A 27,240-nucleotide genomic window follows, 5' to 3' on the forward strand; every position below is an offset into this window, starting at 1 on the left:
ACATCTGTGGCCTTAGTGACATCTCTGAACTGTCAAAGGGACTGTGTCTGCGATACAATATCCACAGTCAACGTCTATCTTCAGGAGTTCTGGGAACCGGGGTGATGCAAAACCTTTTTTTGATGTGTGTACATTCACCGACTGCAGCAATTCTTGGAGGGTTTGAAACTGACTTTTAATGAAAAGGCGTGACATTGCTCCCCTGTTAGGATCTGCTTACGAGTACTGTTCTTAGCCGTGTTACATGACTGCGAATGGTAGAGCCTTCCTTGTTGAAACGCTGGACATTCCTCGGTGATACTTCAACTAATCGGGCAACTTCGTTCACGGAGTGTTCATGGGCACGGCCAAGCACGGCAGCTCCTCCATGCCATTCTGACAGGCTCCACGTCAGACCTGTCTTTCTGTGCGGATTCCATGTAGCCGACTTGCACATAAGCACCACGACATTGCCACGACTTACGTCAGCTGTGCAGTCACATGACCGGCACGTACCAGTCGTTCACTATGCCCATCACCATCTACATACATACCCCGCAATCCACTGTACAGTGCATGGCGGAGGGTATATTGTACCAGTACCATCGGTTTTCTTTCCTGTTCCATTCGCGTACTGACAGACGTAAACAGCCACCTGCAGTGCGTTATGATTGTGTAACAACGATGTGTTCCTGTACGCGACAGCATCGTTGGCGAACGATCTTATAGGGCTGATGATCTCGTCTGATTAACATTTAAGTATACTGAAAACGTTAGCAGTCCCATTACGCTTCTGTTATATGTAGACTTTGTTACTTTCCGAGGTAAATCCATTGTCAGGTACATTACACTAGGCGCTATTATTCACTTGTTTCTTGAACCAATCACATAATTTGCGACGATCTTCCATATTATCACATCGTGATTAGCAGTCGATGATATGGTACAGTGTCGAACACCTTTCAGAAATCTGGGAAGATAGAACCTACATTTTCGCCTACATCTTCTGTTTGCAAGAACTCCAGTATGGATAAAGCGAACTGTGTTTCATAAGAGAGGTTTTGCTAAATTCGTGTGAATTTTTTGAGGTAAACTTAGTTTTTCCCAGGAACGTCATGATTTTTGAGCTTACAGTATACTGTAGGACACGGCACTGCAAAGTGACTACTGTGTTCCTTCTAAGGTAGTGACCGACATTTTGTCCGGTGGACTTTTCCTCGGCAATGTGACGTCTTTTAAATATTTACAAGTTGTCGAGCGTCACTCGCCTCAGTTTGCTGTATGAAGGGGATATAAACCGTTTTAAACGGAATATCTCTGTAATTAAAGTATATAGAAATGAAAAGTTTTTGGTATTGTGTACATTAAGGAATAACTTAAGGCGGTTATGCTCAAAATGGCCATTGCAATGCATCGTCGACAATCACTTGAAACAGAGCGACATACCAGCTCTATTATTTCTTGTGAAATAGCATGGGAGGTTTCCTCAATTTGCTCTCTTAGCTCATCCAGTGTCTGTGGTTTTGCGCCGGACACTGTGTTGTTGACAGTACCTCAGAGACAAAAGTGTAAATGGCTTAAATGCGGTGATCGATTTGCATGCTCCAGAGCATTACCTCTTCGTCCTGTCCAACTCGAAGAGGCTGTGCGACTGACAGATATCCTACAAGAAGTTGAAAGTAAGATTGCACCCCATCCTGTTCATCATTGTCCTCCGCAATTCGTGCTCCAATGGCTAACGTTTCTAGATCCTGGGGTCCTGGGTTCGTATCCCTTCCGGATCGGATTTTATCCACTTATGGAGTGAATATTATGTTGGTCTGATTGCCATTTCATCATTATCGACGCGCAAATCCCCGAAGTGGCGTCAGGTAAAGGGACTTATACTAGGCGGCCGAAATACCCCCATCTGGAGCCTCCAGGCCAATAATTTCATACGACAGGCAACATCTGTAATTCCATTGTGTCTTGAATCATCACTTTCGTTGGGTGTTGAGATCTTCTTGCTTTCGCTACGTCCCTTCTCCACATCATGCAACGTCCCGTTTACTTCAGACTTGTCTCGGATTCTTGTGGTTGTTAACCGTGAAGGTGGTGGTTTTCCAAATGCAATTCTCTGTCACCGTCGAACCCCGCCCACATTCTCTGTTTTCTAGTAATACTTTAGCACCCATTTCCTTTATTGAAACGATGATGCCAAATTTATTTTCATTTCTGCAACAAACTGAAGCTTTCAGTGTCTTCTGAATTATTACCCACCGGAACCTGATTTAATTAAAGATAGTTTAGTGTCAAAGAGTGTATACATTACTTTGTTATACCTTGCAACTCATGTTGATTATAGTCCAGGCAGGGAACACTCCTATGACTGTCGCTCGCAGCAATTGGCGAAGATGAGTGGACTCGAAACACATAGCAAGTACGATATGTAACTGCTACTAGGCATGATTTACTTCAGTGGGGAAAGTTGAAAATTCGTACCGCACCAGGATTCGAACTCGCGTCTCTAGACAGATGCTCTAACCACTGAGCCATCCGGACACAGTGGTCGTCGCAAATGCACGGACTACCCTTGCGCACTTCCAAATTCTCAACTTATCCACACAATACTGACGTACTGCCTCTGCCCCTCATCCTCATTATTTGCGGCGTTTCTTTGATTCCCGTAAGAGTTTCGAAAGTGGTTTATATCTGCACTGAAGGGATCATTGGCCACTCTCGCCTTATTTATGTGGGGGCGTTTGTTCACTATTAAGACGAGTGCAAATGCAGGCCACTCATAAACGCTTACGGAATCCGCGAAACGCTGCGAGTAATGAGGATAATGTGCAGGGACACCACGTCACTAGCGTGCGGGTGGGTGGTGGAGTAGTCCGTGCAGTTGCGATGGTCACTGTGACCGGAGGGCTGAGTGGTTGCCGACACGGTAGCTCAGCGTGTTCGGTCGGAGGGTTCACTGCCCTCTGCAATAAAAAAAAACTGAATCAACGGACCAACGATGAACTTGAATGGCTGTCATGGGACGTCCGCCCCAAGGAAATGCAACGAACAATAATGAACAAAATGAGATTAAAAAACACTGGTCAGAACATCTGCCTACTAAGCAGGAGACCCGGGTTCGAATAAAAAAAAAAGTGTGGGAAATCTTATGGGACTTAACTGCTAAGGTCATCAGTCCCTAAGCTTACACACAACTTAACCTACATCTACATCTACATTTATACTCCGCAAGCCACCCAACGGTGTGTGGCGGAGGGCACTTTACATGCCACTGTCATTACCTCCCTTTCCTATTCCAGTCGCGTATGGTTCGCGGGAAGAACGACTGTCGGAAAGCCTCCGCGCGCGCTCGAATCTCTCTAATTTTACATTCGTGATCTCCTCGGGAGGTATAAGTAGGGGGAAGCAATGTATTCGATACCTCATCCAGAAACGCACCCTCTCGAAACCTGGACAGCAAGCTACACCGCGATACAGAGCGCCTCTCTTGCAGAGTCTGCCACTTGAGTTTACTAAACATCTCCGTAACGCTATCACGCTTACCAAATAACCCTGTGACGAAACGCGCCGCTCTTATTTGGATCTTCTCTATCTCCTCTGTCAACCCGACCTGGTACGGATCCCACACTGATGAGCAATACTCAAGTATAGGTCGAACGAGTGTTTTGTAAGCCACCTCCTTTGTTGATGGACTACATTTTCTAAGGACTCTCCCAATGAATCTCAACGTGGCACCCGCCCTACCAACAATTAATTTTATATGATCATTCCACTTCAAATCGTTCCGCACGCATACTCCCAGATATTTTACAGAAGTAAGTGCTCCCAGTGCTTGTTCCGTTATCATATAATCATCCAATAAAGGATCCTTCTTTCTATGTATTCGCAATACATTTCATTTGTCTATGTTAAATTATCCTAAGGACAAACAAACACAGCGCGCATCTCGTGGTCGTGCGGTAGCGTTCTCGCTTCCCACGCCCGGGTTCCCGGGTTCGATTCCCGGCGGGGTCAGGGATTTTCTCTGCCTCGCGATGGCTGGGTGTTGTGTGCTGTCCTTAGGTTAGTTAGGTTTAAGTAGTTCTAAGTTCTAGGGGACTTATGACCACAGCAGTTGAGTCCCATAGTGCTCAGAGCCATTTGAACCATTTGAGCCAAACAAACACACACCCATGCCCGAGGGAGGACTCGAACCTCCGCCGGGACCAGCCGCACAGTCCATGACTGCAGGTTCGAATCCAGGTGCGGCCCAAAATTTCAACACTTCCCATTGATGAAAATCAGTGCCCACTAGCAGCTACATGTCGTAATTCCTTTGTGTCTTGACATGCCTGAAAGACAATGGGCTCAGTCGTCGGATATTTTTCAGAGGAATGGTACGACAGGACGGCGGCTCAAGTGTTTCAGCATTCTACAGCTATTTTATTGTAGTCGATGAGACAACTGCTGACGGATGTGCCAGTGTTTTTGCTTGCAGCTTGCAGATACCCGGACCTCCGCCGCCCCCGCCGCTTGCAGACTGGGAGGCGCTCTGCCCGTACGCCTGCAGCCCGCACACCGCCCAGCACTAACGACGCACCTTTTCTCCTGTTGCAGGGTTCTCCGCGGCCGCGTACGCCGCATACGCGGCAGGTCGAGGTTATTCGGGCTACCCGTCATTCGGACTGCCGTACCCCACAGGTAATCACTTGGGAGGCGGCTTGCACCACCACCAGCCTGTGCTCGTGCCCTTGCCCGTGGAGCACGTGGGCGTGTTCGGCGGCCACGCCCTGCACCACGCCATGCCTCTGTGAACACACTAACCAGCAGCCCGCCCCGGCTTTCCACGTTCCGCACGAATCCCGCGCCTCCGCCTCGTCACCTCCCTGTCCGGCACCCCACCGGAGGTGTCGGGATGTTCGCGTACAGCTCCCCCGGAAGTGGAAAGCGCGTGCGGCGCGTACGATACGGGTCGGCGACGCCACTAATTCCGTAGTGGCTAGCAGCGCGACGGGACTTGCCTCGCCGGCACGCATTTCCTGCTAGCGCATTCCAGTTTCTCCAGGCGGAAGGAACCGGTGTCGAGATTCGCGACCGGGCCAAAACTCCCGTGCCGGCGATAGAATCTTTCGTATAATCAAACTCCTCTCTACTCCTTTTTTCTTCGTAGTCGTACGCGGGTCTAGTTAACCTGTCTGTCTTCAACTAAATCGTGTCTCTATAGAGTAGCCGTGCTGGTAAAGGTAGCGTTAGCGAGTAGGCTAAGTTTAGAGTAATGCCGTAGGGTAAATTTGTCCAAGTGACGTAGATTCGTTGGAAGATATCTCCTAGGCGATGAATAGCGTAGTCTCCAATCGTGTTATCATCCCCTGCATCAGCTTTAGCCTTAGTAAAATGGACAGGTTCCTGACCGACAGGGATTCTGCAGCAACGCCCGGGCGGTGGCACCGTTGCTGCGTCACGGACTTGATTTCCTCGCTTCCAGGGCGTGGCTCAAACGCGCGTTCTGTCGTTCCTCATCCGATTTCCGGCGACGCAGTGAACCGCGCACGCTGTTCTGGCCTCCTAAAGGATTCCTGTCCACGGAACCGACGTCTCTCACCTTTGCGGCCCGTAACCTCGTTTCGTTCTCTCAGTGCATTTCTCAGAAAGGTCCTATTTGTGGATAACTTCATCCATAATCGCATACTGATCTAAAAGAGCCATCATATCGTCCACTGTTGTTATATATATTTTACTGTTGATGTTTGCTGTTGTTCCACGAATAGGTTGTGTTTTTCCGTTCTATGTATTTTTTTGCGAAAATCGGAGGCGATATTTTTATGCGCGTTTTTTGCCAATGATGGAAGATGGGATGTGCTTTAAAAAATCCGTAAAACTGGAAGGTATTTTGCTTCTTCTTTTTTCGAGAGGAAACGGTTGCCGAACTGTACGACTCGGTGAGACGCGAATTCTGGCAAGTGCACGCGATAGAAAGCTCGACATATCCCGTCCTGAAAGCACAGTCCTTCCATTCTGGTCTTAACAGATTCATTTAAATGCGTGACGGTTGAGTTTTATACGCGTTGCATCTCATTATTTTCCGGCGTATCGGCAAGATATTTAATTTTTTAAGCGTACAAAACGAGGAGTTTTTATTCCTATACAAATAAATTTTGTAATAATGATCTCAATTAGCTTTTTAGGAAGAATGGAAAAGCGAAAGTACGAATGATTCCAGCCTTTCAATATTTTCAGATGTTGTAAAAGTTCATTACTTGAGAGCTTTCTCCGAGACGAGCGCGCATCCTTTTGCGATATTCCTTTGCAAGTGCAACTTCATCCCGTTCCCGTACTGCGTGTGTCGCCAAGCAATAATAAACATTATAATAATTAATAATAATAACTCTAATGATCAGTAATCAGTTAGAATGGTAGATTGCACCGCTAGTAACAAGCCAGTCGACCCCACTAACGTTTGTGCTTCTGTGTTCACTAAGTGAAAAGATTTAAAAAGCGTGTGTGTGTGTGTGTGTGTGTACGGTATTGTCTTCACTAACCATTCCACTCGTAGAAACTAGTTGGTAAGCTGTAAGAGAAGAAAGAGACACCCCGTAGGTGATAAGTCGATGTCCGCTATGACCCGAAGCGAATCTGCCGCTATGATGAGGGGAGGCATTCCATGCAATCCGCCCGTTGGGACCGCAATACATGTGATGCCACGTTTCCTATGAATCGTCGCTACACTTATCGTACATTAGTATTTCAGTGACCCTCTCTGAATTGACTTTCACTAACAAAAAGACCAAACAAGAAATACTTTAATAATTTCACTGCAGTATTATACGATGATCTTTAATTCTATTGTATACATAATTGTAATGAAACAGTGACATTCCATCACACCACATAAATAGATTTTTCTGGTCTATTCACTTATCTTACGACTATGATGTTTGATAATCAAGCTGATTCTTTCTCGGAATCTCGAATCTCTTCCACTTTTTTATCTGTACTGTATTACATACCTTTCCAAGCGTAACTGGTTTAGATTTGAGTACTGTATCACGCTGCACATAGCGTTTTTCACATTCCTCTCTCTCTCTCTCTCTCTCTCTCTCTCTCTCTCTCTCTCTCTCTCTCCCCACTACCTTCTTTCCCCTCGACATAGTTCTATCATTGCCAGTGTTAGGTTATGTGGACGGTTTTGCATCATTACAAAATGTGTACCTGGGAATGAACGGGTGCGTATGCCACTTGATTGAATGCAGTAGGGTTCAAGCGGACGGTAGGTCTCCTGTTCTATGCGGCCAGTAATTCCATATTTACGATGCGTGTGAGACAGATCACTAACTCTTAATACTTCTGCTGTGGATATATTTCTGCCACCCCCGGTAAAACTTCATGAGGTTCGGTGTAGCAAGAATTCCGAGATGAATAAACAGCACGCGGAGAACACAAAGCATGTAACATCGTAAAAAACCTTCCATTAAGCGAAGTTGCGGTTATGTTGTTCTTAGTTAATATTGTTTATTAATAAAGAAGAATTTCCAGTACCATTTGTACAGGGATGTCCTGTAATGTATCTCCAACACGATACAATCGCTTGGCGTTTAAAAGTTAACTTCTGCGTGATTTTACTTCTAAGAAACTCTCAGCGTAAAGCGTCCTCACACGTATAAAACATTACAGGCGCTAAAAGAGGAAAGTTATAGACCACAACTAACTGTAATTATACTGGCCGGCTGCAGAAATGTATTCAAGCAAATATAAAGACAGGTAAGCTATAGGCCTTAATATCACCGTGTTTTCTTTCTCTTTTTTTCTCAGGTACGATTGGGGTAGCTCCCGATAACAGAACGCTCCTGGGTGATATGTTAATGTGAATATGGTGGCACATTCATGAACATACAACACAAATATTTTATTATTTATTACTTTACAACCTTTTTTATACAACAGATTTTAACGTTATTTATTACGATATCGTAATTTATTAAAAGTCCTCGCACACACTGAGGAGCAGAAGGCACTTCGGAACCTATTATGCTGATAAATTGCTCCAGTAATATGTACAAATGTTATTAATGTTATTGAGGCTGTGTTTCCAGATCGCTTATACAAATATCTAAAATATTTAAATATTATCTTAAAATAAAATAAAAAACAATTCACAGTTCTGTTTCTAAGCATACGAATATGCCAACCTGACGATTCGACTACTTGCCAAGGCTCTCACTATAATTGGCCAATTAAAATTTAACAAAAAGCGAAATATACGGTCCAGGCTACGTTTTTTCGTTAGTAGCGAGCTCCAAATTACAAACAACTCAGTACGCTATTATCTTCCTCTCAAGAAATTTATCTCCGAAGTCTGAACCTAGTCGCTGTTCTATGAGGAAAATTATTAGATACCTTTCTTTTCTTTTGCTGAGTAAGATACAGATGTAACTGCGTATCCTCCCATTCAACAATTATTTCTGTTACCTCTTTCTTTCTTATCCTATGTGCTCCGCTAAATAGCAAACAAATCTGCGGCCACAGATTTGGGGTCATGCTGATCTGTGTTCACAGACGCATGGCGGAGGGTGTGTGTTTTTACAGACGCGGGTAGCCCTGCCCTAATCTGAGATATTTCGCTGTTGGGTGTCTATTTGTCTGTTCGATTGTTTAAGCCAAAGTGTTTGTGCTGCCAGAGGAGTGAGAGTAAGTGGCCGGTAAGTGAGCAGACACTCACACGATAATATTACAGGTCTATGGACGAGTGAACGAGTGTGTGTACATGTTGACTGACATTGCGTTTTCAAATACTTTGGAAGACAGAAACTGTCGAAAGCAAATGTGGTGAACTGACTGTTCTGATGAAAAGGAACGCTGTCTGAACTTTTGTTCCACTGAATTTGTGTTTACTGCGTGTGAGACTTGTACCCTCGCCATTGTTAACGATATATTATATAAATATATAAATATATATATGAATATATATGCATATTACCCCACTGCAATGTTTTGCTAAATACGCCCACAGTGATTATTATACACGTAAACTGCAAATTTTAATGGTATGTAACAATAAAGATGTATGATATAAGCTGAAATATTTAATTTCAGTTCTCTCTTTTGTTTTTGACTAGCCTAGATTTTCCCAGTACGCTGCAGTCCCCTATGTAACATGTTAGGTATTTTTCTGTGAACGTATTTTTAACATCACTGCCAAACCATATCAGTATCTACGAATAATATACGATAAAGTCAGCATAACACCTAACATATGAATTTGATTCACCTGACGCTCACCTGTCAGGACGACTATAAAGCTCCGCTTTCAGTTACTGAAAAGCGCACCTATCTTTTGCGCCGATAAGGGTAGAATTTAACCTTCGATTTCTTTGGCTTCGTTGATGATCGGCTTGGGTGTATAGTTAATAGTGTCGGAAGAGTAGCGAAAAGTTATAAGTTATCGCGGTTAATAGAGGGTCACAGACGTCTAAATACCATCTATTCAGCAAACGTGTCGTGTCGTTATAAAAGCAGCACATATGTAAATAAGCTTTGTTCTGGTAAACTCGCAGTCGTGAGGTAATAGTACGGCTTGCATGGCTGCTATCTTCCTCTGAAGTCTGACCCATCCAGTTGCCAAAAGGTCTTTTCGTATCTGCCTGTTTGTCGCTAGGCGTTTAGTTTGTAGTGTTAGTCGTCGTTCACGTCGACGCGCTACTGATGGTGGAAGCAAACATTTCGATGGAGCCAACGCTGCATTATTTCCGCCTAACACATGAAAACGAAATCAAAATTTAGTCATTACAGTGTTTCATCTTCCACCATCAGTTGCCATCATTTAGCATTAGTAACATCAGAGGCCATTTCTGTGGCTACTGTACAACTCAGATATATTATCTACTTGGCAACAGTTTGGCTGTCGGCGGGTAGGGATAGATTATGGCAGGCATGCTGTATTGTCTTGAGTCAAGACTTTGTTTGAGCTTCCCCCTAGTTTGTCCTTTTAGGTAGCCCTTCGTTTATCAGGCATGTTTCCCCTTTCCACTGTAGCCAAAAGGAAAACAAATTACTGTCTAATTATGGCCATTGATTATGGGAGACTCTACTTGGATTTCGCATAAAGATAGGATAGTTACTGAATGGAAAGCGCTGAACTGTTTATTACAGTGATAACAACTACGCCGTATATTGAACTATCATTTTCTGTACCAAATTGCCTTAAGGGTCACAGGAAAATGTTTCAGTAACTATTGGTAAGAATAACATTTTCATGAACTTGTAAAGAAGAGATCACCTTACGAAAGATGGAAACTGTAATAGCATGACTCACGATAAACTGTCGATGTAACTTTTATAACCATAATCTCCGTCGGTGGATGTACTATGAGCATGTATAGAAAAATGGTTGAAGAAGTACTCCGCTAGTTATCCATTAATCGCTGTCAGTGCTAGACGAAATTGGTAACATTGAGTACGAGCAATAAAGTACGGTATTTTTTAATATGAAGAGCACTGTATAGAAAGAGATAGTGTGCAATTCTTAGTGTTTTAGAGAAGGTTTATAATCGTGTTTTAGCACATTAATCTCAGAAGAGTAGTTCGTACTTTTGTCAGGCATAAAGGTAAGGGAGCAAACAGAAGTTGAAACTCAGTGGTTATCACATATTTGTCTCTATTTCAACATAAGGTAAATAGGTTGCAGATGGAGCGGATAGCAACAATCTTCGATTAATAATCAGCCTACGGATACTTACTGGAGGCAACAGCTGTAGCAATTTGTTGCCTTTGTATACATGCCGTAGGGTTTGCAAGTATTTGAATGCAGCAGTTGGGAAATAAAATAACCAACAGTTAATGGATTATTCATCAAATCTGTCGGGAGACAGGACATCTGTCAGACGATAAGAATTCTTAATTTTTAGTGTGGTATTCGTCTTCTGCTTAAATCCATTGTTCATTTGGACCAGGGCTCATGTTCCTAAATTCAGTGTTGCACAAGGTATGGGTTTTCAAATCAAACATTTTGACCTTATAAGTACAGCTGCAGAGGTTCCTGTTATATCTACCAAAAAGTTTCGCGTAGATAATTTTTCAGTCCAGCTTTCTTGCATTCTTTGGTATGAGTAATCCCCCATTTTGCTTTTACACAAATTTGTGAATACGTTCCATATACCGAGCTGTCGCGGTTTCTGGGGGGATGATTTTTGATGTTTCGCTGCCTTTGATGGTCAGTCTTACAGCCTCCCAAAAACTGACAGCAAAGTATACTAATCGAAAAAAAATTCCCTCAATTTTCTCAGGAATGAGAAACAATTTAGGCACAACCGACAGTTATGAGGTAAACGTAGACAATGCATACAGTAGGAAAAAATGAAACTAATTTGCTCGTACAACTTGGAACTAGCTAGAGAATGCGCTTTTTGAATTTCTGAGGAAAATCAAACAGATACAAGAAGGTACGGTGCCGTGAAGCATCCTCCCAATATGATTGTGCTGGCTTCCAAACTGACATCGAACATAACGCTTATGAACTAATGTTGCGTGTCCCATTGGTACAGAAAGAGACGGAGCTGATTTTTCGATCAGATCCAGCTCTACACCTCACGACCCTTAGAAGGCAAGGCTACTGAAGATAACCCATCTCTTCTGTGTCAAGTCCCTTAGGTGGCTTCCCACGTTTCATTTGAGTGGCTTATTTAATGTTATTTCAGGACAACTAAAGACAGAAATAACCAAGTCTCACTTCCCATTTGAAACGGTGATGGTCCTTGAACGGACGTATTACATTTCTCGTAACACTTTGCTACCAGGTGCAGGAAATGTTACGAAGTCCAGCGATGTCAGAGTTTAATGTTGATATAAACGCGATGGCAAGTAAACACCTGCAGCATAACGTATCTAAGGTACTTTTTTTCGAGTAGTATGTAAATTCAGCTCGTTAGCTTAGTGAATTTGGACATCATCGGCCCATTTATGCTAACTAGGCAAAATATATAGGATGTATCATCCAGAAGAAATGTGGACACGCTAGCGAGGCCCAAGGTTCGTGCTATTGAGTCTGATGTTCCTTAAGAGTTCTTTACTACATCTCAATTGATAAACTACAGTTCATTTTATCCGAATATCTTGATATTCATTACCTTCAGCAGGCGGCAAAAGGTGTTGGACAGGAAGCTATCAGATACGTAGAATGATATGTAGTTTTTATTTATCTGTCAGTTTGCACGTTGTATCATAATAGCATGCCTGAGAGGTGTGATTAAACATGAATTTTCCTGAATGTGTCTGTTTTCTTTTAATCAGTAACCCCTTAGAGTGATCAGAGTTTGATGTATGCTTGGAAGAATGTACCTCTCTTTCGGGCATAGTGTGTGTAATAGTGATTTAGATGTCTTTGTGTCATATGTACGTAGGTTTATATACCAACCAACGTAGTTATCCATACGTGCTGGTTAACTGGTCGCATCGTGGTGAGTGGAACCAATTGCTATTTATTCTCAACAACGGAAGTGTTTTGTTGATGTGTACTCAAGACAGTAGGTATGGACGCACTGTTAGTTACTGTTTGAACGGGAAGTTGAAAATTTTTCACTGTTCCTTTGCATTTTGGGGAAAATGGATAGCAGCATATTGTGCAGCAGCTATTCAAACGTACGAAAGCTAACGCTAGCAGAAGAGTAAGTTTATGTAGCAATTTATTTATAGGTTTGTCACTTCGTGGTTACCAAGGACATAACTTCTTTTGCTAAAAGGACAACGTGTCAACACTGTGGGCTTCGTTATTCCGAGGATTAAAGGCAAGCTCTCTATGGGAAAGGAACTTCTCCCTCCGAACGTACGTTGGAAAACACTTAGTCACGGTAGAATTATGGTAATTAGAATGACGTTATGCTCAGTATTTTTGACTGTTATTCAGTAACTCAGCGTAGTGCATGATTTAATTTAAAGAGTAAACAGTGCATGTTCGTAGAACATCGTTAGCTGCGCCGCGATGCTGGACCATACTGGGCGTGCTACGTACAGAAGTAAATTCGCCAGGATACGTTTCTCTTTCGTCACGAATATGGCCGAATTAATAAATAACTTCTTCTCTTGCTATAACTTCTTCTCTTGCTGGTTACATAAATATTTCGTTATAGTAGTCGAAATCGAGGCGCACTGATCGGGAGCGAGCTAAGAGAGATTATTTGTTTAAATATTTAGTTCTTTTGACATTTTTCTCTTGGACAGTAGAAGAAGTGATCAGATACGCCCATTGATTAACGGTTATTGGTTTCAAAAAACATATGGAAAAGTATGGAAACTCCGTCGTGGACTCTTTAAAATGTTACGTGTCCTTGGAACTACACTGATAACGTACTTTGGAATAAGAATACAGTACAAATATCGATGTTATCAGCGTGAAAGGGACTACATTTCGTGAGCTACATTGTATGGTTTCTCCTCTGGCACGTCAGAGTATCCAATTGTCGTACAACACTTTAATTTTAAAGAAGTATAAAGAGGTTAAGAGCTTATCAAAAGAATGTCTGCAGATCATCATTCGCATGACATAGTGAAAGCTCCTTCCTGGTCAAGGAAACAACACCTGGCAAGTCAATTACAGCTGACATAATATTTTATATTGTGTGTGCAATTAGCCTGTAGTTCCCCTATCCTAAATAAGAGTGGTCGCCGGAAAAGCGTTGTCAGGATAACAGGCTTTCTGAGCGCTGTATTTCACGCGCTGTGTCGGATTTAGTCTCCGTAGATTAAATATCAGTCCGATCTGAGTGGCTGAACAAACTGTGTGTAAACTGAGAGGAGGGACTCCCTGTTTCTGGTAGAAAACATATTTGGGACGTGAATTCGGGCAGATGTAACATCTTACGACACACACGTGAAAAAAAAGTGTGAGGGGTAGAAATGTTTTCGGAGGAAATGGATTTCGAGCATGAGTAATTCAGTTTGTATACACTGGGGAAGTTCCGATACGTGCTATCTGACGCGATTGTACATGATGAATGCAAATTTATTCTTTCATGCTATAGTCACTGGAAACCACCCACAGTTGAAGGGGCTATTTGCGACTAATATTTCAGAAACGTTTATCAAATATGTGAGCATAGAGATAATTCGCTTACAGAAATGCTGAATCGCTGAAGCACGAATCGTAGACGATCAGACTTCTACAGCAAAATTACTTTCTTCAGTGGCGAAACTTGAATGTTCCTAAGCAGATTTTTTTTCTCTAAATTTACTTCTGCACACTGACAATTGAGATAAATAATAAACGGCTATACATGGTAAAAAATGAACACGAGAGTTTTACTGATCTACTTCCACAGAGGAGACCTTGGAAAAGATGGGATTCAGTAGAGTAATCCTTGGACGGAGGAAAGACGATGACGACAACGATTTCCACAGAATTACATTACTTTTGTTTTCACTTCTTCTTGGCGAATGCCTATGAAAAAAGTTAGGTATAGGTCGACGGCTGATACAGAGCCATATGCCATTCTTCCTAAATACATTGTAGAAAATCATTTGGTGGCCCAATTTCTTATTAACTCGAAGACAGTCCCAAGAGTTCAACAAACAAGAAATTCCATATCGTGCACAAACGGAAAATAATACTCATAAATATAAATAACGATCATAAATGTAACTACATGCAATACACATCATCAGAATGAAACGAATTTCCTTTTAAACAGTTAAATACAGCATAAGTACAGTTCTACATGAATGGCATCGTGAATTCGGTGTATCAGCCGATAAATTAGTACGATGTTGTATGAGAAATTCACGTTCCGTTAAGTAAACAAAACTGCACGTGAACTTAATTACATTATACATTGCGCGCGAACTTCGCGTTAGTGGAATAAGTCGCACACATATGAAGCCGGCTGATGTATCTTACGATGCAAAGACTTATTGCATTTTATTGTATTTTCAATTACATTCGCGCGGCCAGTGCTGCAGTAAGTATTTTCTTTCCATTTACGCCAAGTTGCCTGTTCAACAAAAGATAGAGAGTATTTTGCACTGCAGATGCCAAAGAAACACGAGGTCCTTCACATCTAGCAAGGTACAGCATATATAGACACCGATGAGTTCCACGTGAATGTGTGCAACATCTAGTGACCAAGATAAAACTGGACCTGATAGTGCGCACCAAATACCGCTCCTAACTTCACGCAACTGCTGTTCAATGTACTCATGAGGCTTCCTGGTGCGTGTTCTTTACGTTCATATAACAAGATGTTTTGTATGTTCATATACCAGATGAACTAGGCCTTATCTGAAGAAATGTAAAACTGAAGATCCAACCGGTACGATTTCGTTCGAAAAGCATCGACAGAACGGAACATGTGGAGGTTGGTTTCGAAGCTTTAACAGATCCATACAGGAAATTTGGATGAATAAGCGGTTACATTTCTGACACGATCATCATTTTAATTTCCATTCTCGCAGTATAATGGCATTGCGATTTTTTCGAACGTTTCTGCAGGCTATCTTTCAACTGACTATTTCTTTAATGATCTTTTTACTGCGTAAATTTCTTTATCGCAAAATGCCGAAAACACTGTTCGGGCCATTTTCATTTTGCCCTTCAATTTCTTAAAACACGGCGTCTCCCAGAAATGTTGCGACAATCTTCGAGGAGCTGTAGAGGTTGTCTCGAGGAACAAATGGATGGCAGGAACCCTGTCCGGAAACGTGGATCCAACAACGGTATAGAGCGTCGAGTTAAAGCCGTCGGCACATGCCATTAAGCTACCCCTTCGGTAGCAAATGCGACTTGTACGCTCATGGGCCGTTGACGGAACGTTTCGCAGTGTTTTTTGTTATTCAGTGATCGTGACTGAATTTAACGATCGCCAGTGGAGAATAAGCTGCTGCGTAGAAAGGCCCTGTCCACTTTCGAATGCAACGCTCTGTCGCCCTGGTGGATTGACGGTTTCGGACACGGGTCTCCACCCGTAGTTTGTTTTTCTCCTGGAGCCCTCTAAAACTTTTTCAGTGTACAGGAGAAAAATAAACCGCAGATAGAAACCTGTATCCGAAAGCGTGATCTACCAAGCCAAAAGAGGGTCGATTTCATAGGGGAGGAGGCCTGTCTATGTAGCAGGTAGCTCCATCTTCTCCATTGGCGATCGTGGCAATCAGTCGCGGTCACTGAATAACTGACAACATTTCGAGTCGTTCCGCATGGGGCCCGTCAGCGTACAAAGTCACGTTTTCTGCCTACTGAAAGGCGCCGGCACCCGTAACTTGGACGCTCTGTCGCGTCGTTGGATGACGTTTTCGGACACGGGTTCCTATCCTCGATTTCTCCCTCACGGCACCCTGTACAACCCCTCGAGGTTCGTCGCAACATTTCAAAAAAATAAATAAATAAAAAATAAATAAATAAAATTAAAAAAAATGGTTCAAATGGCTCTGAGCACTATGGGACTTAACTTCTGAGGTCATCAGTCCCCTAGAACTTAGAACTACTTAAACCTAACTAACCTGACATCACACACATCCATGCCCGAGGCAGGATTCGAACCTGCGATCCTAGCGGTCGTGCGGTTCCAGACTGTAGCGCCTAGAACCGCTCGGCCACCCGGCCGGCAGCAACATTTCCCGGGCACTCTGTATTTCAGTTCACAAATGTATATTCCGTCAAATAAAACTGTGATGCAGATAACTTACGTTCTGTTAACGTGCAAACCGTGGACAGTCTCCAAATACACTGTATCATTCCGCGCAGCGACCTGCTAAATTATTGCATACAAAAATTCGTGTGGCAGTATTTCTCAACACACACTCACACACATACACACACACAAATACACTACGCCCGCGAAAATTACCATGTATAGTCGGCAATTTTAGCTACTGATTTTTATGCATTATGCGGAACATTCTTCTTTTAGAGAAATTAGTCACAGCCCGCTTCGAATGAAGTTATTTTAATTTAATTTAAACCTTTTTGAGGTTCTCCAAGCCTTCGTGGCAGGATCGGGTATAGTCGACTGAGGTTTTAGATGCGATAGCAAGAAGGGTTAGATTTAACGTCACCTATCGAATTGTGCGGCAGACATTATGTTTGTACAGGGAACAAGGAGTAATCAGATTCACGTTTTCGTAGATCTCTCCAGGTGGAAACTGGTACAGGATTTCGAACACGGTCATAGGTGTTCACTTCCCCGTACTTGTCCAATGGCTCAGCTCAGTTGGACAAGGATGGGAGAAGTTTTCAGACTTGGACCTGTACAAGCAAACGCTCCAGGATTCGCCACAAGTGTTCAGTGGAAGCCTGGCGGGGACTAGAATGCTTCTCCACGGAAATAAATGGATGGGAGGGGAGGGGGTACTGGACTCGAATGCTGAGAACTAGGGGTTCGGTTCCGCTTTCCGGCGCACCACTGAGCCGCAGTAGAAGTGTGTTGCGCTGCCCCGAGCGACTGTGAGAGTGGCGTGCGTGGCGAGTGTGTGAGCGAGCGAGCGCGCTGGCGCCAGCTTGACCGAGCGTTGTCGTCTGTGTGCAGCAGGCCTGGCCGTGTTCGGCGTATCGCGCGCCCGAGCGCCCACGCCGGCCCGATGCCTGCCCGCCGGTAAGCTCTCGTCTGCCTGCAAGTGCCTTGCCTGCTCTGTCTGTCCGTCCGTATCTCTCTCTCTCTCTCTCTCTCTGCCTGGACCCGTAGACGCTCAGCAGCCTCGCCGTGTCCCATAACGGCCTAGCCCCTTCTCCTGCGAGCAGCTCGTGTCCCAGCGTCAACCCGCTGCTAGGCTACCGCTGTCGGATGAATGGGCCAGCAGACATCCGTGTCCTGCAGGTATTATACACAGCTGTGGTCTACCAGGTCGTCCACTCTTTCGTGCACTCTATAGCATGGCCTTAATTTCCTAAACATTCAAGAACAGAGACGCCTGCCTCGAGGTGACGAATGCTACACAAATACGTGAATGCATGGTTTGACGGCGGCAGGAATGAGTTATGTCTTCTCGGGATTATAAACACGTTAGGTGATTACGTTCTCTTGTGCAGTCGGCCCAGTATTTCTCCACCACTAATACCAATGTCGTGAGACAAGGGCCTCCCGTCGGGGAGACAGTTCACCGGGTGCAAGTCTTTCGATTTCACGCCACTTCGACGACTTGCACGTCGATGAAATGATGGTGATTAGAACAACACAACACCCAGTCCCTGAGCGGAGAAAATCTCCGACCCAGCCGGAAATCGAGCCCGGGCCCTTAGGATTGACATTCAATTGCGCTGACCACTCAGCTACCGGGGGCGGACTCTCCACCATTGTCTAGTGTTAACAGTCTTCAATATCGTTGGTGACTTTGCCCCTACATAACAGCACTGCCGTCTGTGACGACATTGACTCTCATTTCATGGTCAAATATTTACGTAGTGTAACCTCACGATGTCTGAAGATGTATCGGAAGCCGCCGTCTTCATCCGCATACCCCGAGCTTTTAATTTCAAACTCTTGTAGTTATACGGTATCCTAGAAACTGTTCATCAGTCGATTAACATAGTTGTCGGAGGCACTTCGATGTACAGTACATGTGAAGCATATAATTACTCCAAAAAGTATTCGTCTAATACATGAGTTTATGTTTGAGGGTGTATAGGTACAGGAAACTTGTCAGAATGAACTACAGCAGAGACATGGACTTGTTTATTAATCAGTGAAAAGCAGAATACAATAAACATACGGAGATTTCTATTTACATTAACATAGTTAAACATTCAAAAGCAAAGACAGGAAATTTAGGATGGAAAATACATATTCGTCTGCAATGTGACTCTGAACATAGAGGGTTAGTGCTTTCCTCATCTCTTGCATTCTCCTGAGCATAGATTTCACCACTGCTGCTTGCACTATAATTTTACGCCATTCTTCTGGTAGAACATTCTTTGGATCATTTCTATTGAATATCTGATGATTCATCTTCCACAAATTCTCTGTTGGTTTAATATCTGGGGATTGAATTGGTGTCGACAGGAAGCGGGGAGTGTTATTCAATAGCCATAGACTTGCATCAAGAGCTGTATGTTTTGGATCATTGCCCTTTGTGAAAATATTATCCACAGAAAGACACAGACTATTCACACTTCTGGATAGAAGGTTTTTAGGATGTTTATTTAAACAATTCCATCAATAAAATAGAAATCCTCGCCACTATTTGGACTCGTGCAGTCCCAGACAAATACTGAACCTCCTCCATGTTTAACTGAAACTGTTATATTTCTCTCATCAAGTTTGCAATTATTTTTCCTACACACTGTTACTCAGCTCAAATCGACTCTTGCCAGCAAATACAATATTTATCCAGAAATCAAACCCATCAGATTTATATTCTCTTGCAAATCATCTCGCTTCCTTTTATGGATTTTACTGATTTGAGGTTTTCCTACAGGCTGTTCTGCCTCCACACCTAGCTTCATAAAGCACATTTCTTACAGTCTGTGCTGAAACAGACTTTCTTACACGTATTTGAACTGGAGCAGAAAGTTTTGGAGAGCTTATTTTTGGATTTTTCTTGACTTCTCTAGGTAGCTGTCGGGTTTCTATCTCGGATGGAACTGCGGGATGACGGCGTCGTGACTCGTTTTCGTATGTTTTGTTCTGATTAAGCCTGTATATAACAGCCTTCAGTGGTAGGTCTGCCAACGGTTTATCCGATTTCTTGAACAAATTTTTTCTTTTCGAAACAACCTGATCCAGATTTCCCTGTATTTCTTTATAGTTTCGCAATGTTTTCGACCAACATAAATCAAAATAACTCAACTGCTTTGAAAGCAGAGAGCTAACTTATTACTTCCGTGGCTGAAAACTACGTAAGGCATGGGGTGTGTGCCAGTGCGGCATCATACCTGGGATCTTATTTACTAGTCGAATACTTGTTTGACATCAACTTGAGCGTGATTTTAAATAACGTGAATATGTATGCAAATTAAGCAGCATAGGAACACAAATAGCATTTTATTTCTAAGTGCAGATATTAATCGGTGTAAGGAAATAGTTAATTGTTCGCTTCTTAGCTATATTTTTGTGCTTGTGCTTGTTATATTCATGCGATATGGTCGGACGGATACTTCTTGGAGCCTCTGTATTCTGCCACGACTTACTTTTCGGGATACGACACGTGTAAACACGTTTCGTGTTGAATCCGACGACCTTGTCTGAGGTAACAGTGGCCTCACGCATAGACCAGGAAGTTTGCGCCTTTTTAAATGTTGTTAACACAAGGCACCGTGAAGGTTAGATGATTCCTGAAGAGAGACAACACTTAATCAGTCCTCAGCTCCTCAGTAAAAATATGGGCTGAACTGTAAAAGAAGGACGGGTGGAGCATGGGAGATGAGACAGCAGTCGTGTCAGAAAACGTTTTACTTTTTCTAAAGAAAGACACAGAATTATATTCGGTGACACCTTTGTCGTTACACTGATGAACGGTTTCTGGGACAGCTTATGAATAAAGTGACAGATATTAAAAACTCGAAGGACGCCCTCGATAAAGACGCGACTTGTAGCTCAGTACAGCGAAGGAACCGCCCGGTACTTAGCTGAAGCTGGCGAAACGTAAGCGAGAAGTAGATAGTCTAAATTGTCGATTGACTGAGCGCCAATGACGTCACAGCATGCAGTACGGTCACGTAAGGACACGATGGTCACTACTGAACAACGTGACGCATCATAGATGCAATGCACATGTCGGATCAGTCACCAATTTTACTCTGAATAAGCGCAAACAAATAGACTTTCACACACACTAGGCTTTGATATTTTTGCCTCGGACATATCGTCCAAAACTGAGTAAACGATAGTTCTCTTCACCCTGTTCTGATAAATTATTTTTGGGAAGTTTCCCGTGGTTTTAAAGCAAATACCAGAACAGGTGATCCCTCACATTTATTCCCAATTGGGAGACCTTGACATTATCTTAGGTCATTACTGGAACAGGCCTGGCGAAGTAAAAGTAATTTTTTTTTTAAATAGCGGTAGACATTAGCCGAGGAGTTCTGTGTCGAATGCGCATGAGAATTAAATCACATGACACGGCTGGAATCCCGAGAAGATGTTATTAATAAATGTGCTGTCATCTCCACGAGTACTTTTATAAAATAGTTTCCGCTACGGTATATACAACTTTTGTTCTGTGTTTCGCAGAATGATTATCGGCGGTGCTAGTCTTTCAACATGCTTGGTCAACGTTACGTTGGTAGTCGGTATGAATATGTTTATTAGCTTACGTAATTGAGAATGATTCCAAGCTCATTTCTCTCCGTTGTGCCCAACAGCTGGCGGTGACTTCCTCCCTGACGTCACGGTCATTCCTTAAGTAAAGAGACAAATGGTTCAGTTTCAATATATTTTTTAAACGTGTATTTCATGCCTCGTTTGTTTTTCTACCTAATGCAGCGACAGATATGTTCGCTTGTACCACTTCTCAACCAAATCTGTAATAATGGTGAACAAAAATTTTCCATTTTTGAATCACGAGGTATGTTTCCACTTCTTATTCGATTTATCTTTGTTCTAAATATTGTCTTGTCGCTATGACTTATTCCGTAGGCCATTCGAAGATAAATTCGTATCACCACAAGGTGATTTCCAAGCGTGTACAAACGGGCATATCCCTCATTTAGAGCTATTATAAGGGCATTTTGAGGGGATACTATGCAACGTTTGGAGGATCCTAAATTTCGTATTATTTTCAGCTGCTTTCATGTCGTAATGACTGCTGATATTCTACGGTCAGTCTGTTTCTAGTGGACAATTAAGCAACATCTCTATTTTATATTCAGTGGAGAAGCTATATTATTAGATCTCATGTGTTGCCCCTCGTATCCGGACGTGTTACTTTGTCCAACTCTCGTCAGATGTTCTTATTCTTTCCAGAAATCCATATTCTTCACTGAACAGTCTCGTTCAGCTAAGGATCTCGATAGCACCTGTTTTCGAAATATGACTTCAGTTTTGTCCATGTCCAGTCTGTTAAAAACCTTGAAAATGGCTATGCCGTCTTTACCGTTAGAAATTTAATTAGTTTTGTAAATTGTGTGCCAATTTTCGTGAGGAGTAAAGTCATCACTATTAGTGATAGCGATAGTGCTACTGGTACTTCGATTGAACGCTCGCAACATTCCAAATCACTCTCCATTCGCCCATATGTAAAAGTTGATATCAGTGATGGTGCTTCTCTATTAGATCATTAGTAGTCGGTAGCAGAGACGAACAGTATATACGACTTTCTCTACTTCCTCGAATCTCTGTGTTAATTCTTAAGGATTCAGCAGTAATTTTAAGGTATTTTCCACCTCACAAGAAACGGTAATCGTTTGATTAATGTTCTTCTTCAAGAAAATAATTTTAGGGGGGATTCACGACCTTTGAATGGTTGATAGTGCTTATCTCAATTGAAAATCATACAAGGTTAAAGTGGTGAGATAAATTCCAAATTACGGTCTGTAAGTTACATTTTTTTCTCTAAAGATGTTGTTCCCTGCAGACTCCATTGTCTCTTTACTTAAAGAAAAATCATTTTGGTTATGGGGTAATTACACAGGTTGTATCAGAAATACTTCTACGTGTTTCGGTATGGACTCCTTGCACTAGAACAAGAAAGAAGTCGATATACGAACATTTGTCAGAAAATACCAAGTTCCCAAGTTAGAAGCTTATATATACGTTCAGAATGATCTCCTCTTGCTTTAGCAAACGCAAATCGTCGGATCATAGCCTGTCGCATTCTTTCAAATACCCGTGCGGACGATGTAAGATACTTTCGCAGACTTCCCTAAAACACTGACGAAGCGTCTCTGCATTGGTAACGTGTGAATAATACAAAAGATTGAGGTCAGGAAGTATCCAGGCAGTTGAAATGATTATTATACATCCATCTGATACGGCAGATATAATCTAGTGCCTGTGGAGCAATGTGACTGAATTTGCTATCACTGATCGACCATGTATTTCCCCTTATTTGCAGGGCACATCCACCATCAAGTCCTAGAAGAATATTCAGAATAAAGTCCTTGTACACAGCAACTGTAAAACATGCTGGAAGAATACATGGACTTATCAAAGAGTCACCTACAGTTTCATCCCTTACAGTAATTTAAAACTGATGCTTGTGTGTAGCCTGAGCTGCGTTATTGCCTTGCATCGACGATATTACTTGTCTAGCTATCAAAATTAATTTTACTTATTGGCTACAAATTTCAATTATTTTAACTGTACGATAAAATGCATTGAACGGCGCACCCAAAGTCGTGAAATAATTTCCGATACATCCTGTGTATATGGAGGTAGTAAGAGAGGAAGGATCCGCGAGTTCGTTCCTGCCATGCTCTTCTCTGGTACTCTTGTGTGTTTCAGCGAGACACTGCAGTTCTGTCACCGTGAGCAATTCTGGAATTAGAGATATAACCACAAATTGTCGAAGGCTTAGTTTCTATGGTGAAGTACACCTTCCTTAGCTCAGCCTTTCGACAAAATGCCTGCATTAAAATTGTCACGCAGTCAACAAAGATACGCTAGAGACTAAAAATGTTAAAACACCCCTTAGTGCTCTTGCATGACTGAATGTAGTGTGTGGTGCACCTTCAAAAACGGTGACTGTCTCATCCTAGTCAATCGTGAACTGCCCTCGCCTTGCTCTCCATTTCATCATCGACCTTCGTTTATTTAATTCCTTATTTGAGGGAGTTATATATTGTGACTTCTGCGGCAGCCTAGTTTCGTGCGCAGAGATTCTGTAAACTCTAATTACATAATTTTGCTACGACGGAAACAACAACGCTAAAGTATTTCGTGTGTGTGGCTTCTTAGCGACAAAGACATTGCTCTAATGCCAGTGTTTTGTGCAAAACCTACAGGCCCTCTGCAGATGGAACGTTATGGGACACGCGCCGAGAGCATATGTAGACTGTGTGCTGTCCTACGAAGCAACGTAATTTCACACAGAATGCTGATGTTTTAATTCGTTATCCATTTAATACTTCTAAGATGTGAATAATGGCGTAACAATATCAAATGTAAATTTTCTCAGATAGTTTTGCCTACAGGACTGTATGAATTTAGCCTACGAAAAGTGAATGCTGTTCCTAGTATTTCAGTTTGAGATATAATAATTAAAGGCAGCATTGCAGTTAGCGACTCATCGGCTACATATTTTTTATAGATTATAGAACGACATTCAAGCTTAAATTTGACAACAGTATTGTCATTTAGACCTTCCATCACATCCGTCGACGCTGTTTCCACTAGCAAGCGGATGATCTTGCCTGGCAGACAATGCAAGTTTCTGGATTAGCACACACTTTACATATGTGAGCTGCATAAACCTGTTTTCTCCAGTGGTTAAATGAGTGAATGTTTCCTTAACATAGTTAATGTTAAGTACTTACCCACTGTAACATTAGTCTTAGCATCCGTATCATAGTGTACTCTCTTGTCCAACCGCAGTCGTCTTAACGAGTAGTCTTTTCTGGTTACATCAATAGTGCCTGGACATTTTTTGGTATTGTAGCTTTGAGATTATGACGACCTTAGTAGAACGATTAATCGTAGCTGAGATTAGTATTATAATCTGGATGGGTCAGACATCTGAGGGGATAGAAGGCCATAGCGTATCTATCCTGTCATTCATTCTTGGTGCTGTCGCATATTCTCGTTTTCGAACTGTAGTTGCATACTGTTTGCAGAAACATTGGAAATGTTTCTGAGTGTAAATAGTAGCTTTATCCTTGTAAATAATGAATGCATAAACAATAGTTTCATAAGTATACTTTTTAGTGGAGCGTAAAACACTTGCAGCCCTTCTTCCTTGTAATCAACAGTTGGAAATACCTGTATACACGTACCAAGCACATAACAACAATACTGTACATAGCATACATTCTTGGTCAGATAGGGGTCTAAAACTGGAAGATTGCTTACTATTTAGTGTAATAATATCCTCTAAACGTAGATAGGAAACTTACAGACATGCATATTCACACACATGAAGTAAAGGCTTATCAAGGACACCCTTATATAAGACGATGTAAAAATACAGATACTAGGGCTTCCGCGACACTGATTTACAGTTTCAGAAATGGAATTATGTAAGTTAAGGACATTTAAAAACTATGGGAATATAGTGCATGTACATTGGAAGCACCTACACAGTACCAAAGATTGTTACTAAAACCAAAACTTCACACGCGGTAGCCAAAAACACGTAAGTGCAGCGACAATATTGAAATTATTCGGCACAAAGTAGCTGAGATCGCACCGCATGCGAAAACACAGACACACACACACGCACGCACCAAACTCACACACATACACACACAAACACACACAAGAAGACAAAAAGAAGCAGTTGAGGCAACCCTATCCTAAGGATAGGACAACAGCTTTAGAGACAGGAGGAAGTAGAGATCTCTGACTACACGAGTCCCAGAGTGTCCACCATGTCAGGATAGGACTGTGAGAGCGGTAAGAAGCTAATATTAGGAGAAGAAGAGTGTGCCCTGCGTTGTGGTTCCGACTCCACAGCGACGGACGAGAAGACGGGCGCCGACTCTGCTGCGAGGGGCGAGTAGACCAAACAAAGTTAGAACACATTCTTCATAAAATATTCTTTACTTAGTCATTTTTGTGGAGATTCATAGCATATTTCTATCTGCAGACTTTTTATGTTCCATAGTATAAACAGTACCAGTAGAGTTTAGTCTTGTAAAAGCACTAGTTAGAACAGACATATTTTTGTACTCAATAATATTTGTTACTTAGGAGTTATACTCGTACATAATCGCTCGAAGTGTGGTAACTTAAAACTGCAGTAGCTGGTCAGTCGCCTATTTAGACAAATTCTTAACAGATTAATTGTTAATGTAGGTAGGCTACTAACATTTGTGTCTTCCCTTAATAGTTTGGGAGAGAATCAGACAGTAACTTCTCGCCTATTTGGTGGCTCCTCATTCGAGATTCTATTAGTGTCTTAAAGAGAAGTTGTTGTTAGAATAGTACTACTAACAGTTTCCAGCTGATGAGATCTTAGTCGTAGTGATAGCGTAGTGGAATGTGTGTGTTGAGTGAGTGAGGGGTAATCCAGTCGCTACATTTAACACGTAGGTGACACTAAATGTACGAGAGGGTTCATTCACACGTGTCGTGCAATAAGATATGTACCTGTATTCGTGTTTGACTCCAAATCGTTCTGCTGTCTTGTCTGTTGAGGTCACTTTTGTTCCACAATTCGCTTAGTAGCCTACAATTACCAACATTCACTGTGTTAATGTTTTCTCGTTGACCATTCTTTGAAAGCAAATGATTCTGCAAGCAAATAGCACATTGCTTCTCAGTACAAGTAAGTCTGTGATATTTTAATTTATGTCTTAGTTCTGCTATATATCTGACTTTACTCCTGTACTTATCATACATATATAAATTATAGATAGGTAAAAATATGTGAATTACTCCCTCTCGTACAATAGTACTGTGTTATAGATAACAGCTATATATGTTCGATAGTTTATAAAAGTGATTTCTAGATAGTCATGTATCATTAGGATTTTAGTGCATTTAGTGCTGAGAGTAACACTAATTCTAGTACTGCCTTAAATGTGTTTGAGTTTGAGTAACTTTTCAATAATAAATGTTTAATAATTAATGTCTGTTTATAACAAGCTTCAGTTTGCTCCAGTTATTGATTGCAACCAGTTGTGTCGCTCTAAAATTGATTTCTCTTCCATAATATTTGTAATTCTTATTAAAAAAAATAACAACCAGTTGTCGCCAAGCTCGAACAAGCAACTGACAGCCAGAGCTTGACGGCTTTTGTTGGACATGTATAACTGTTTTGAGCGAAGTGTGCCACTGTGCTGTGCTGTGCTGTGGAGCGGTGGGCGGGCGCGGGGAATTCCCCAGCCCAGCGCGGGGATCCCCTCCCCCACCCCGGCGCAGGCGGGGAATCCCCAGGCCAGCCCGGAGCAGGGGAGCCCCCAAGTCTCCCCCCGCTGCCCGCCGCCCGCCGCCCGCAAGCGTCCCTGTCCCACCACCCCCGCTGCTCGCGCCCGCGTGTGTGTGAGTGTCTGATTGGGCGGCGCCAGCTCCACGTAAGTACCGTGTCTTTTGCCTAGTAGTGTGTGCATGCCTGCCACGTGGCCCGCACGAGCATCACTCTTTGTTCCCTGCACTCCCTGCGTTCCAGACCATCCTACCGACCGTACCCGTAGTTCGTGGGTAGCACGGAATATCCAGGGCAGTGCGACTGGTATCGAAAATCCGAAACAAACGAAGCGGGGTTCATCACTGCTAA

The 27,240-nt window shown here is 42.6% G+C and overlaps 1 protein-coding gene across 1 annotated transcript in view; it reads left to right on the forward strand.

Annotated features, from left to right (window-relative positions):
* LOC126253606 (RNA-binding protein Musashi homolog Rbp6) overlaps window positions 1-27,240 on the forward strand; it is a 1,376,810-nt gene that overhangs the window by 1,289,613 nt on the left and 59,957 nt on the right. Inside the window, exons 10-11 of the mRNA XM_049955272.1 lie at window positions 4,576-4,659; window positions 17,460-17,525. Of these exons, the coding sequence (XP_049811229.1) occupies window positions 4,576-4,659; window positions 17,460-17,525 (150 nt within the window). The remainder of the gene's footprint in view (window positions 1-4,575; window positions 4,660-17,459; window positions 17,526-27,240) is intronic.

This window comes from Schistocerca nitens, chromosome 1 (assembly GCF_023898315.1).
Source record: "Schistocerca nitens isolate TAMUIC-IGC-003100 chromosome 1, iqSchNite1.1, whole genome shotgun sequence".
Taxonomy (NCBI): domain Eukaryota; kingdom Metazoa; phylum Arthropoda; class Insecta; order Orthoptera; family Acrididae; genus Schistocerca; species Schistocerca nitens.